Source organism: Pseudoliparis swirei, chromosome 8 (assembly GCF_029220125.1).
Source record: "Pseudoliparis swirei isolate HS2019 ecotype Mariana Trench chromosome 8, NWPU_hadal_v1, whole genome shotgun sequence".
Classification (NCBI taxonomy): domain Eukaryota; kingdom Metazoa; phylum Chordata; class Actinopteri; order Perciformes; family Liparidae; genus Pseudoliparis; species Pseudoliparis swirei.
In genome coordinates this window covers 23,150,065-23,165,181 of record NC_079395.1, presented here as the reverse complement: position 1 = coordinate 23,165,181, position 15,117 = coordinate 23,150,065, and the positions used below count along the sequence as shown (strand labels likewise).

Genomic DNA, 15,117 nt, shown 5'->3' with positions numbered 1-15,117 from the left:
GACACAGACACATTGGAAACATGCGTGAACTCAATAACAAACGCTCTCATTATATCATGTATTTACCGCCACCTGGTGGAAGCTCATGGCACTGCATCTTGTGCCGGTCACGTGACTGAAGCCGTCACGCGTTCCCACCTCTTCAGTCCACACGTGAGACCTGTTTCAAAACAAAGCGTGATATTAAATGTCAAATGTATGAACACCAAAATATCTATGAAAGTATTTAGAAAATAACAAATAAATGAGTTAAAATACTCATTCACACTCTCTGAATATGTAACAGTTACATATTAGTGCTCCTCGACAGGTGTATCAGGTACATGAGTACCTGATACACCTGGAATGGACTGACCGATAACCTGCAGCCATTTACATGTGAATTGTCTGCTCGTGAGACTCACAGTCTGAACAACGGCCCGCGCCACGGGGCGCGCGCGCAGGAGCAGCCGGCCAGGCACACTTTGGCGTGACGTCTTTGCAAAGAGCGCGCGAGCGTATCGGAGTAGTAGAGGTGTCGCGCAGTACGGAGGAGAGGAGGGAGGAGAGGAAGGAGTCAAGGAAGGAGTCGAGGAGCACTATAAACGAGTCCCCCGGCCGGTGCTGCTTCTCTCCCGCGTCCCTTTGTCCGCGGACCGCAGCGCGCGCACCGCAGCGCGCGCCATGGCGCCCCGCCGCTACGCGCCGAGCGGCTCGGCCGTGCGGAGCGAGGCGGCCGCCGGAGCTCCGGGCCGCGGCCACGGTGAGGACCCCGGACCACAACTTTCATTATGCTAATGAGGGAGCGCGTCGGGTTGGATAAGTCTTTACAACTCAGACACTTGTATTGAGTTAGAATAACATGAAAGAGCCGCGGCGGCATGATGCAGCTCAGGGTGGAGGGATAGACAGCGACCACGTCCTGCTGTGTGTGTGCGTGTGTGTGCGTGTGTGTGTGTGTGTGTGGATCCCTCATGTTAACGCTACTGAACTCTCCATTACCTGTATTAAGTTAAGTATAGCAGTTACGTTTGGTTTCTAGCTTTTAAAACATTTCGTTGGTCTCCAGACGGCTCGGTGTTCACAGGTTGTGCGCGTGCGCTCCTCTCAGGACCTCCGACGGCTCGAGTGAGACTCACTCACACACCGCGGCAGACGGAGTGTGTCCTCTTTGTGCTGAGCTGGCGGTTCAGACTATTTAGGGATGAAGATTACTGAGAATTACTGGAGCAGCAGCAGCTGACCTCAGGTCAGCTCTACAGCGGACTTCAGGTCAGCTCTACAGCTGACCTCAGGTCTGCTCTACAGCGAGCCTTAAAGATAAGTTGATGATGTCATCATGCCACGTGTCCGTGTCCACATATAGTCACTGTGACATCATCACTCGTCATGGGCCTCTTGTCCACATATAGTCACTATGACATCATCACTCGTCATGGGCCTCTTGTCCACATATAGTCACTGTGACATCATCACTCGTCATGGGCCTCTTGTCCACATATAGTCACTGTGACATCATCACTCATCATGGGCCTCTTGTCCACATATAGTCACTGTGACATCACTCGTCATGGGCCTCTTCTCCACATATAGTCACTGTGACATCATCACTCGTCATGGGCCTCTTGTCCACATATAGTCACTGTGACATCATCACTCGTCATGGGCCTCTTGTCCACATATAGTCACTGTGACATCATCACTCATCATGGGCCTCTTGTCCACATATAGTCACTGTGACATCATCACTCGTCATGGGCCTCTTCTCCACATATAGTCACTGTGACATCATCACTCGTCATGGGCCTCTTGTCCACATATAGTCACTGTGACATCATCACTCGTCATGGGCCCACAGATTTCCCAACATTTTTAAACAACACATTTTTTCATTAGAAAAATTCACAATTGTGTTTCTCGTTAATTAACAGTAGATTTAAAATCACATGACGCTCAGGATCTGGAGTTGTGTGTCTTGTGTCCTCTTTTATTTTGAAGTCCCTGCACTTCCTGTCCCTGTGATTGGCTGCCCTGTCCCTGATTGTTTCCACCTGTGTTCAATCAGCTCAACCTGAAGGTCGCTGTCTTCAGGTGATGAGGAGGTTCACTCTGACCTCCTGACCCTGTGTGTCGTCCTGTGAATGTGTGCGTGTGTGTGTGTGTGTGTGTGTGTGTGTGTGAGTGTGTGTCGCTGATGACAGGTTTGACTTGCTGTGTCTCAGAGAACAGAGGTTACTCCTCAGGCCCTCAGGGTGAGAAACAACACACACATGTACACATACACACACTTTGCCCCTGTTGATGTAAAACGACAAAAACAAACTTTTAAATTGTGATATTTCATCAAAATGAAAATGTCGCCCCAAAATAATCAGATTCTGTTAATATCATACAATTCTATGATCCTCAGCAGAACCAGGATATATATATATATATATATATATGTATGTTTATATCCGTATTGTTCTACTTTCTATATATACATCTATATATATATGTATATATCCTTTTTTTCTACTTATATATTTATATATATACATACATATATATTTATTTATTTATATATATTTTATATATATATTTATATTTATTTTTATTTAAATATATTTATATATATACTGGTTTTTCTATTTTATATATATACATATATATATATAAATATATATATATACAGGACTGTCTCAGAAAATTAGAATATTGTGATAAAGTTCTTTATTTTCTGTAATGCAATTAAAAACAAAATGTCATGCATTCTGGATTCATTACAAATCAACTGAAATATTGCAAGCCTTTTATTCTTTTAATATTGCTGATTATGGTTTACAGCTTAAGAAAACTCTAAAATCCTATCTCATAAAATTTTAATATTTCCTCAGACCAAGTAAAAAAAAAGATTTATAACAGCTGAGTGTTTGTCAAGGCTCAGGAAACCCTTGCAGGTGTTTCGAGTTAATTAGACAATTCAAGTGATTTGTTTAATACCCTACTAGTATACTTTTTCATGATATTCCAATATTTAGAGATAGGATATTTGAGTTTTCTTAAGCTGTAAGCCATAATCAGCAATAAATCAGAATAAAAGGCTTGCAATATTTCAGTTGATTTGTAATGAATCCAGAATGCATGACATTTTTGTTTTTTGAATTGCATTACAGAAAATAAAGAACTTCATCACAATATTCTAATTTTCTGAGACAGTCCTGTATATAAAATAGAAAAACCAGGATATATATATATATATGTATATATGTATGTATATATATGTGTATATATGTATATATATGTATGTATATATATATATTTATTTATATATATTTTTATTTAAATAATAATAATTTATATGTGTATATATATATATATGTAGAAATTTATATATATATATATGTATGTGTATATATATATATAAATATAGCACGTGGAGCTTCTTTGCACTCATCATTGGTGACACTTGGAGACATCATGTTGGACATATAGATTACATCATTTTCTCAATATTTGTCAAAATGAATTAGTGAAGAAATTCAACTAGTTTTCCGCTGTCGTCATGACGTCAGAGCGTGTTACAGTCACACTGCACACAGTAACACGCTCTGTTGTCATGACGTCAGAGCGTGTTACAGTCACACTGCACACAGTAAGACGCTCTGTTGTCATGACGTCAGAGCGTGTTACAGTCACACTGCACACAGTAACACGCTCTGTTGTCATGATGACACACTCTGTTGTCATGACGACAGAGCGTGTTACAGTCACACTGCACACAGTAACACGCTCTGTTGTCATGACACAGACACACAGACACACACACACAGACACACACACACACACACACACAGTCGTTTAGTTTTCACTGAGGATGAAATGACGGTTCAGTACCCGCCGGTCCAAACACTCGACAGCGACGCTGGAGCGGCATGATGAAAACAACACAAAGAAGACATGCTGTGTTGGTGATGTGAATGTTGGAGCTGGTTCTTCAGAGGATGACCTCTGACCCCTCTGGTGCCAGAGGACTGGACCCTCCAGGGGGCTGACCTCAGATCTCTGGAGACTTCTATTGTTTATGAGTTGTGATCATAGACTGTGTGTAAGAAGTGGGCGGAGTCATTGTCTCGTCCTCCATTGTTTTGAAGCCTTGACTTCAGTCAGTCGCCGTCATGGAATACGTCCGTCGCCATGTTGTTGTTGTTGTTTTTTGTGAGCAATAAACGGAAGTTATCGTTTTTGTAATGCGGTGAAGTGACGATATGGCTCTGGTCGTGAGGTCGACCTGTCAATCACCTGTAGCCCCGCCCCTAAAGCGTCCCCTGCTTCATGGTCTGACTCTAAATGACCATAAAGTATAAATGATGACATCATGCTGTATAGAAGAAGACTTGAAACTAGAGACTGAGACACAAACTCATGTTTACAATGTTTACTGAGGGAATACATCAAGAGAGAAGTAGAGTCACTATATAGTCTTCTATACAACCAGAGTCGCCCCCTGGTGGTCAGGAGAGAGAATGCAGCTTTAATACATGAAGCATAGACTTCTATACAACCAGAGGAGTCGGCCCCTGGTGGTCAGGAGAGAGAATGCAGCTTTAATACATGAAGCATAGACTTCTATACAACCAGAGGAGTCGCCCCCTGGTGGTCAGGAGAGAGAATGCAGCTTTAATACATGAAGCATAGACTTCTATACAACCAGAGGAGTCGCCCCCTGGTGGTCAGGAGAGAGAATGCAGGTTCAAGGCACTTCAGCATCGCTCTAGCTTTTCAGAAAGTTCGATGATGCCTGTGAAGACAGGCGCGCTCTGATTGGATGTTGCAGAACAAAGCATGACTTTGATTGCTGACAGGAAACAGGTGGATGAAATGTTTTTCTCCTTCTAAATGTAACTTGAGATGTAAATTTGAAAGGAAGTGTGTGTGTGTGTTTGTGTGTGTGTATGTGCACGTTATCAGTGTGTGTGTGTGTGTGTGTGCGTGTGTGTGTGTAACTCTGAAGTCGGACGGTTTAAATCTTAACAAGCATCGTCTCCTTTCCATATCTTCATCTTCAAGAACACTCAGCGTCTGTGCAAGGGAAGGAGGGAAGGAAAGGAGAGAGAGTCCATCCCGTCTCCTCCGAGCAGCTGTGAAGCTCAACAGGCCTCAGAGCGTCACGGGGGGCCGGCTGTGTGGCCGAAGCCTCGCCATGAACACGCTTACAGGAGACACCGGTCATCAAGCTGCAGCTCTGGACTCGGCCTCGTGCTCTAACCACACGTTGCTCTGCTTCTCTCCTTCCAGGAGAACCACACCAGTTCGATCCTTCCTTCAGAGGTCCAGTCCTCAGAAGGTAACTCCTCACGTACATCTTCGCAGACAAAGCAGCAGAGAGGCCTTATTCTGTATATTATGTTCTAGACTCTAGACCAGGGGTGGGCAAACTTTTTGACTCGCGGGCCACAATCGGTTCTAAAATGTGACAGAGGGGCCGGGCCAGGAGCATTTGGACACGCAATATAATTTATTAAACCTGGAGATTGCGTCTGATTTTTATACATTTCAATTGAAGGTGCAAAGTTAAAGAAATTGACATTTACTGGAAAAAGATCAATGGAATCACTTTCAACATTCAAAACATATTTTTACCCAACTAAATAATCTAGCTCAATAATTTCTAATTGTTTTAAACCCCACAAAATAATAGACGGATTGTCTCAGCTCTCTATATGAGGCACAATTGTCCTCAGGTACAAGTGGAAAGAGAAAATATGGCCCTAAAGCTGAAAATTGAAGTTCGATTTTTAAAAATTCTTCATATCTCTTCTGAAACCCCTCTTTAATCATGTGGACGAACTGTTTTGGTGTTTGAAATTGGTTTAAAGGTCATAGGTTCACAAAAGCAGTGAAATATCTGAATACAATGCTAGATACATGTAAATAAATGTGGAAAACTACATTTGTTATTATCGTTTTTTGAGTAAAAATGATGTGGTCCGTCACACATTCACCAAAATGATAAAGATGGGAGTGAGAAATGACTTCATATTGCAGATAAATCTTCATGAGGTGTGTGCAAATAAAAAATGACCATTACATTTTTTTTTTTTATAAATATGTATTGTACATAAATAAATAAAACTACATTATATACATGTTGTGAAATAGAAAACAGAACACAACTATTGGCACAGACTATTTACAATATGGCTTCACTATAATAACATCATGTCATCGTGTCACGAGTCCTCTCGGCTGGCCGGGCAGGTGGAGCTGCAGGTGGAGCTGCAGGCTGCGCTGCAGGCGCTGGTGAATCCTCTCTGTAAAATACAAGACTAGTCAGCACCGCGCACAAGTTACGGACACCGGGACGGACACCGTGACACGTAACGTGTAGTAAAGCCTCTTACCCGGTCCAAGTGGCTCTCTTCTGGCTGCGTGTTCCTCCTCGTGGCTCTGCAGCTGCTCCAGGCTCCGCGCTGCTCTCCAAAATCACTGCGGCTGTTTCTAAATGAGTCTCACCTGTGTGGTGGGCGGGTCCTTTGTGATTTATTGAGTGTTCATTGGTTGTTTTTTTCGCAAAATGTTGACAGACAAACGGATTGACAAATCACGGTGAAGGGTTTCGTGTGACGAGTACTTTCCGCGCCAACGCACACCGGAAGTAAACAAAGCTGCGATTTGGACAAGTTCGGCGGGCCGGATTAAAAAGCCTAACGGGCCGGATGTGGCCCGCGGGCCGTAGTTTGCCCATGTCTGCTCTAGACTGTATGGATGTGTTTATAAACACATGGACATGTGACCAGGCAGGAGGCCTCAGAACCAGCAGGTCCAATGGACCCTAAGAGATGTGAAGTCACAAGGACTCTGGAGAGGAAGCAGAGTTAGTGATGTGTGATGGAGAGATGAACATTCATCCATAAGGAGAGAGGAGAGGAGAGAGGAGAGGAGAGAGGTGCTCAGTGTATCCTAAACGTCCATAAGGAGAGAGGAGAGAGGTGCTCAGTGTATCCTAAGCGTCCATAAGGAGAGAGGAGAGGAGAGAGGAGCTCATTGTATCCTAAGCGTCCATAAGGAGAGAGGAGAGGAGAGAGGAGCTCAGTGTATCCTAAACGTCCATAAGGAGAGAGGAGAGGAGAGAGGTGCTCAGTGTATCCTAAGCGTCCATAAGGAGAGAGGAGAGGAGAGGTGCTCAGTGTATCCTAAGCGTCCATAAGGAGAGAGGAGAGAGGAGCTCAGTGTATCCTAAGCGTCCATAAGGAGAGAGGAGAGAGGAGCTCAGTGTATCCTAACGTCCATAAGGAGAGAGGAGAGGAGAGAGGAGCTCAGTGTATCCTAAGCGTCCATAAGGAGAGAGGAGAGAGGAGCTCAGTGTATCCTAAACGTCCATAAGGAGAGAGGAGCTCAGTGTATCCTAAGCGTCCATAAGGAGAGAGTAGAGAGGAGCTCAGTGTATCCTAAGCGTCCATAAGGAGAGAGGAGAGAGGAGCTCAGTGTATCCTAAGCGTCCATAAGGAGAGAGGAGAGGAGCTCAGTGTCTCCTAAGCGTCCATAAGGAGAGAGGAGCTCAGTGTATCCTAAGCGTCCATAAGGAGAGAGGAGAGAGGAGCTCAGTGTATCCTCTCGTCCCCCTCAGCCTCTCAGCCTCTAGCAGCGTCTCTAGGTCTCTCCAGGTGAACCTGGTTCAGGTTTAACTATCAGACCATCAAGAGGAAAGTCTTCAGTCTCCATGAGGGGGCGGAGTCTCCTCCAGGACTGAAGGTGGAGCTGGTTCATAAAAGAGGAGGAGCTTGATGCTTGAAGGCTCTGGCTCCTCCTACTTTAGACTCTAGGAACCACAAGTAGCCCCGCATTTAGTGAGGCAGCTCTCTAGTGGGGCAATATGGTACTACAGGCTCTCTAGTGGAGTAATATGGTACTACAAGCTCTCTAGTGGAGCAATATGGTACTACAAGCTCTCTAGTGGAGTAATATGGTACTACAAGCTCTCTAGTGGGGTAACATGGTACTACAAGCTCTCTAGTGGGGCAATATGGTACTACAAGCTCTCTAGTGGGGTAATATGGTACTACAAGCTCTCTAGTGGGGCAATATGGTACTACAAGCTCTCTAGTGGAGTAATATGGTACTACAAGCTCTCTAGTGGGGCAATATGGTACTACAAGCTCTCTAGTGGGGTAATATGGTACTACAAGCTCTCTAGTGGAGTAATATGGTACTACAAGCTCTCTAGTGGGGCAATATGGTACTACAAGCTCTCTAGTGGGGTAATATGGTACTACAAGCTCTCTAGTGGGGTAATATGGTACTACATGCTCTCTAGTGGGGTAATATGGTACTACAAGCTCTCTAGTGGGGCAATATGGTACTATAAGCTCTCTAGTGGGGCAATATGGTACTACAAGCTCTCTAGTGGAGCAACATGGTACTATAAGCTCTCTAGTGGGGTAATATGGTACTACAAGCTCTCTAGTGGGGCAATGTGGTACTATAAGCTCTCTAGTGGGGTAACATGGTACTACAAGCTCTCTAGTGGGGTAATATGGTACTACAAGCTCTCTAGTGGGGTAATGTGGTACTACAAGCTCTCTAGTGGGGCAATATGGTACTACAAGCTCTCTAGTGGGGTAATATGGTACTACAAGCTCTCTAGTGGAGCAATATGGTACTACAAGCTCTCTAGTGGGGTAATATGGTACTACAAGCTCTCTAGTGGGGCAATATGGTACTACAAGCTCTCTAGTGGAGTAATATGGTACTACAAGCTCTCTAGTGGGGCAATATGGTACTACAAGCTCTCTAGTGGGGTAATATGGTACTACAAGCTCTCTAGTGGGGTAATATGGTACTACAAGCTCTTTAGTGGAGCAATATGGTACTACAAGCTCTCTAGTGGAGCAATATGGTACTACAAGCTCTCTAGTGGGGTAATATGGTACTACAAGCTCTCTAGTGGGGCAATATGGTACTACAAGCTCTCTAGTGGGGCAATATGGTACTACAAGCTCTCTAGTGGGGTAATATGGTAATAGTATGACCGACTGCATCACGGAATACATCAAGTTCTGTGAACACACCACCATCCCATCACGGACTGTGCGCTGCTTCCCCAACAACAAGCCCTGGATCACCAGGGACCTGAAGGCGCTTCTTAACATGAAGAAAGCTGCTTTCAGGTCTGGAGACAGGGATGAGCTGAGGAAAGCCCAGCGCAACCTAAAGGTGAAGCTCAGGGAGGGCAAGGACTCCTACAGGAGGAAGCTGGAGGCCAAACTCCAGCTGAACAACACAAGGGAGGTGTGGTCTGGCATGAAGCAGATAACTGGCTTCAAGGTGGGAGGGAGACAGCCAGGGGGCTCCCTGGAGAGGGCCAACGAGCTGAACTGTTTTTTCAATAGGTTCAGTTCACAGCCCTCTCCTGTCTCCTCCACATCACACCTCCCAAACACCTCCCCCTCTGTCCCCCCTGCTGAGCTGCACATCCACCGAGCCCTCAATAACAATGGGCTCCTCCACCCTCCCCCCTCTCTCTGTGACGACTGACCAGGTGAGAAGACAGCTGGAGAAACTACACCAGCGCAGGGCGGAAGGTCCTGATGGCGTCAGCCCCAGGGTCCTAAAGACCTGCGCCACCCAGCTGTCTGGTGTCCTGCAGCGCCTCTTCAACCTCAGCCTGAGGCTGGGGGAAGTCCCGGTGCTGTGGAAGACGTCGTGCCTGGTCCCTGTCCCCAAGAAGTCAACACCATCTGGCCTCAACGACTACCGACCGGTCGCCCTCACCTCCCATGTGATGAAGGTGCTGGAGAGGCTGGTCTTGGCCCACCTCCGGCCGCAGGTGAAATCGTCGCTGGACCCTCTGCAATTTGCTTACCAGCCTCATGTGGGAGTGGACGACGCCATCATCTACCTGCTGCAACGAGCTCAGTCGCACCTGGATGGAACCGGTGTCTCTGTGAGAGTCACTTTCTTTGACTTCTCCAGTGCATTTAACACCATCCAGCCACTGCTGCTGAGTGAGAAGCTGCGGTGGCCGGTGTGGACGCGTCCACCATCTCCTGGATCACTGACTACCTCACAGGCAGACCACAGCTTGTCAGAATGGGGCGTGTGCTGTCTGGAACGGTGGTCAGTGATGTTGGAGCCCCACAGGGAACTGTTCTGTCTCCCTTCCTCTTCACCCTGTACACCAGTGACTTCCAGTACAACACGGAGTCATGCCATCTGCAGAAGTACTCTGATGATTCTGCAGTGGTCGGGTGTATTAGGGATGGACGGGAGGAGGAGTACAGGGCAGTGGTGAGTGACTTTGTAAAGTGGGCCGATGAGAACCACCTGCGGCTGAACGTGGCCAAGACCAGAGAGATGGTGGTGGACTTCAGGAGGAAGGCGACAGCTCCTACACCTCTGAGTGTCCTGGGAGTGGACGTGGACATGGTGGAGGAGTACAAGTACCTGGGCGTCTCCATCGACAGCCGACTGAACTGGAAGGCCAACATCAACGCTGTGTACAAGAAGGGGATGAGTCGACTCTTTTCCTGAGAAAGCTTGATCCTTCAACGTGTGCAGCAAGATGCTGGAGTGATTCTACCAGTCGGTTGTGGCCAGTGTGCTGCACTTTGCCATTGTCTGCTGGGGAGCAGCATCGAGCCGGTGACACCAGCCGTCTTAACAAACTGGTTAGGAAGGCTGGCTCCATCATCGGCTGCCAGCTGGAGCACCTGGAACAGGTGGTGGAGAGGAGGACGTTGAAGAAACTGGTGTCCATATTGGACAACCCGGACCACCCTCTCCACCACCTCCTACAGGGACAGAGGAGTACTTTCTCCAAACGTCTCCTCACGCTCCGCTGCCACAAGGACAGATACAGGAGAACATTCCTGCCGACGGCTATGAGGCTCTACAACAGTTCACCTCTTGCCAGACCACCCTAACCCTTCTTATATTTGTGTTTTTTATTTTTATTTTTATTCTTGTGTGTTGCTGCTACTGGCTCGACAAATTTCCCCTTGGGGATTAATAAAGTATATATCTATCTATCTATCTATCTATCTACAAGCTCTCTAGTGGAGTAATATGGTACTACAAGCTCTCTAGTGGGGCAATATGGTACTACAAGCTCTCTAGTGGGGTAACATGGTACTACAAGCTCTCTAGTGGAGTAATATGGTACTACAAGCTCTCTAGTGGAGCAATATGGTACTACAAGCTCTCTAGTGGGGTAACATGGTACTACAAGCTCTCTAGTGGAGCAATATGGTACTACAAGCTCTCTAGTGGGGTAACATGGTACTACAAGCTCTCTAGTGGAGTAATATGGTACTACAAGCTCTCTAGTGGGGTAACATGGTACTACAAGCTCTCTAGTGGAGCAATATGGTACTACAAGCTCCTTCAGATAAGTTGTTGCTGATGAGGGGAGGCCAGACCACGCAGTCCGGTTTAAAGGGTTCTCATTAACGCCGATATGATCCCGTTAGGAGACCTGAAACTCTTCTATTGCGGACACGTTGAAGGATTCTGACTCTTCTTCTTCATTCAACGTGATGTGAGCCTCTTTTCTCCAGCGAGACAGAATACAAGTTCACAAAATTAGAAAGTGCATTTTCCGTTTATTATTGGGTTATAAAGCGTGTACAGGTGCACACTAAGCATAGTGAAGGTTCACCAGTAGCACCCTGAGCATGATGCGTCTCCTTTAGAAGAACATCAAGATGCCCTGACTTCAAATCACATACTTCCCATGATGCAACTTGTTTTTTCAAACTGCACTCGTCCAGATTCCTTCATGGAAGTCTGTCCCCGAGTGACCAGAGGCCTCAGAGGGGACTGAGGACACCTGACTTCAGTCAGGGTCGTAATTAGCTACCTCACACACACACACACACACACACACATCCTCACACACACACACACACACACACACACATACATACACACACACACATCTTCACACACACACATATCCTCACACACACACACACATCCTCACACACATACACGCACACACACACACATACATACACACACACACATATCCTCACACACACACACTCACACACACATACATACACACACACACATATCCTCACACACACACACTCACACACACATACATACACACACACATATCCTCACACACACACACACATGTCATTTTCATTTATAATTGCAGCCGTGCCACTGGGAGTGAATCCACGGTTGCTCTCCGACGCTCCTCCGTCTATAATTTCTCCCTCGCTCCTTCCCTGAAGAGGAGTAACCTCTCCTCCATTAGACTCTGAGCTTCAGGAGCAGGAGGTGTTCCTTTAGCTTCAGGAGGTGTTCCTTTAGCTTCAGGAGCAGGAGGTGTTCCTTTAGCAGGAGGTGTTCCTTTAGCTTCAGGAGCAGGAGGTGCTCCTTTAGCAGGAGGTGTTCCTTTAGCAGGAGGTGTTCCTTTAGCTTCAGGAGCAGGAGGTGTTCCTTTAGCAGGAGGTGTTCCTTTAGCAGGAGGTGTTCCTTTAGCTTCAGGAGCAGGAGGTGCTCCTTTAGCTTCAGGAGCAGGAGGTGTTCCTGAAGCAGGAGGTGTTCCTTTAGCTTCAGGAGCAGGAGGTGTTCCTTTAGCAGGAGGTGTTCCTTTAGCAGGAGGTGTTCCTTTAGCTTCAGGAGCAGGAGGTGTTCCTTTAGCTTCAGGAGGTGTTCCTTTAGCTTCAGGAGCAGGAGGTGCTCCTTTAGCTTCAGGAGCAGGAGGTGTTCCTTTAGCAGGAGGTGTTCCTTTAGCTTCAGGAGCAGGAGGTGTTCCTTTAGCAGGAGGTGTTCCTTTAGCTTCAGGAGCAGGAGGTGTTCCTTTAGCAGGAGGTGTTCCTGTAGCAGGAGGTGTTCCTTTAGCTTCAGGAGCAGGAGGTGCTCCTTTAGCTTCAGGAGCAGGAGGTGCTCCTTTAGCAGGAGGTGCTCCTTTAGCTTCAGGAGCAGGAGGTGTTCCTTTAGCAGGAGGTGTTCCTTTAGCTTCAGGAGCAGGAGGTGTTCCTTTAGCAGGAGGTGTTCCTTTAGCTTCAGGAGCAGGAGGTGTTCCTTTAGCAGGAGGTTTCAATTCAAGTTTCAAGTTTCAAGTTTTTATTGTCACATCCCCTTTTATACAAGTATAATCGGTTCGTGAAATTCTTATGTGCAAAACACCCGACAGCAGTAGCAGACTAAAAAAAGAATAAGAATGAGAATAAACTATACAATATCCACACACAAAAAAGAAGAAAGTATTAACAATATATATATAAAACAATGTAATAGAATATACATCATGGCAATATATATATATAAAACAATGTAATAAAATATACACTTTTTTGAGACTATATATATATGTATATACATACAATATATATATACAATATATATATATATAAACAATGTAATAAAATATACACCATGGCCATAGATATTCACAGAATATGTTCTGGTGTGTAGTGTTAATGAGGGTCTCAGTCCTTGTTCAGCAGCCTGATGGCCTGACTGAAGAAGCTGTCCCTCAGTCTGTTTGTGCGGCACTTGATACTGCGGTATCGCCTGCCTGACGGTAGAAGGGTGAACAGTTTGTGGCCGGGGTGGTTATTGTCTTTCATCATCCGTTTGGCCCTGGCCACGCACCGCTTGGTGTATATGTCCAGGATGGAGGGAAGCTCACCTCCAACGATGTACTGTGCCGACCGCACCACCCTCTGTAGTGCCCTACGCTCCAGGGCGGTGCAGTTCCCGTACCAGACGGTGATGCAACCTGTCAGAACACTCTCGATGGTACTGGTGTAGAATGTTCTGAGGATGCGGGGGGCCATGTTGAATTTCCTCAGTCGCCTAAGGAAATACAGGCGTTGTTGGGCCCTTTTCACCACGTGAGTGGTGTGCGTGGTCCATGTGAGGTCCTCGGAGATGTGCACGCCGAGGAACTTGAAGCTGCTGACCCTCTCTACTGCAACTCCGTCTATGGAGATGGGGGTGTGCTCTCCTCTCCGCTTCCTGTAGTCCACGATCAGCTCCTTGGTCTTCTTGACGTTGAGGACGAGGCTGTTCTCCTGGCACCACTGTACCAGTGATCCAACCTCCTCCCTATAGGCTGTCTCGTCGTCGTCGGTGATCAGCCCCAACACTGTTGTGTCGTCAGCAAACTTGATGATGACGTTGGAGCTGTGCATGGCCGTGCAGTCGTGGGTGTACAGGGAGTAGAGGAGAGGGCTCAACACGCATCCCTGAGGGGCTCCCGTGTTGAGGGTCAGCGGCTCTGAGGTGGTACCGCCCATCCTCACCACCTGGCGGCGGCCCGACAGGAAGTCCAGTATCCAGCTGCACATGGTAGAGTGCAGGCCTAGACCTCTGAGCTTGGTGTCGAGCTTGGCGGGAACAATAGTGTTGAACGCTGAGCTGTAGTCCACAACCAGCATTCGCACACAACAGTTCCTCCCCTCCAGGTGGGAAAGGGCGGTGTGAAGTGCCATGGCAATTGCGTCGTCGGTGGATCTGTTTTGACGATATGCAAATTGCCATCGGTCCAGCGTGGCAGGCAACATGGAACAAATGAAGTCCTTGACCAACCTCTCGAAGCATTTACTGACAATCGAGGTGAGGGCTACGGGTCTCCAGTCATTCAGGCAGGTTACCTTGGGGTGTTTGGGGACATCTTGAAGCTCTCAGGAACAACAGCCTGGGACAGGGAGAGGTTGAAGATGTCTGCGAAGACTCCTGCCAACTGGTCTGCACATGCTCTGAGGGCGCGCCCCGGGATGTGGTCGGGACCTGTTCCTTTAGCTTCAGGAGCAGGAGGTGCTCCTTTAGCTTCAGGAGCAGGAGGTGCTCCTTTAGCAGGAGGTGCTCCTTTAGCTTCAGGAGCATGAGGTGTTCCTTTAGCAGGAGGTGTTCCTTTAGCTTCAGGAGCAGGAGGTGTTCCTTTAGCTTCAGGAGGTGTTCCTTTAGCTTCAGGAGCAGGAGGTGTTCCTTTAGCAGGAGGTGTTCCTTTAGCTTCAGGAGCAGGAGGTGTTCCTTTAGCAGGAGGTGTTCCTTTAGCTTCAGGAGCAGGAGGTTCTCCTTTAGCTTCAGGAGCAGGAGGTGCTCCTTTAGCAGGAGGTGCTCCTTTAGCTTCAGGAGCATGAGGTGTTCCTTTAGCAGGAGGTGTTCCTTTAGCTTCAGGAGCAGGAGGTGCTC

The 15,117-nt window shown here is 47.0% G+C and overlaps 1 protein-coding gene across 1 annotated transcript in view; it reads left to right on the top strand.

The window, feature by feature from the left end:
- The window catches only part of LOC130197617 (choline transporter-like protein 5-A), a 61,236-nt gene that overhangs the window by 3,360 nt on the left and 42,759 nt on the right, over nucleotides 1–15,117 (top strand). The window contains exons 3-6 of the mRNA XM_056420370.1: nucleotides 399–469; nucleotides 590–742; nucleotides 5,257–5,305; nucleotides 9,500–9,972. Coding sequence (XP_056276345.1) covers nucleotides 399–469; nucleotides 590–742; nucleotides 5,257–5,305; nucleotides 9,500–9,972 — 746 coding nt within the window. The remainder of the gene's footprint in view (nucleotides 1–398; nucleotides 470–589; nucleotides 743–5,256; nucleotides 5,306–9,499; nucleotides 9,973–15,117) is intronic.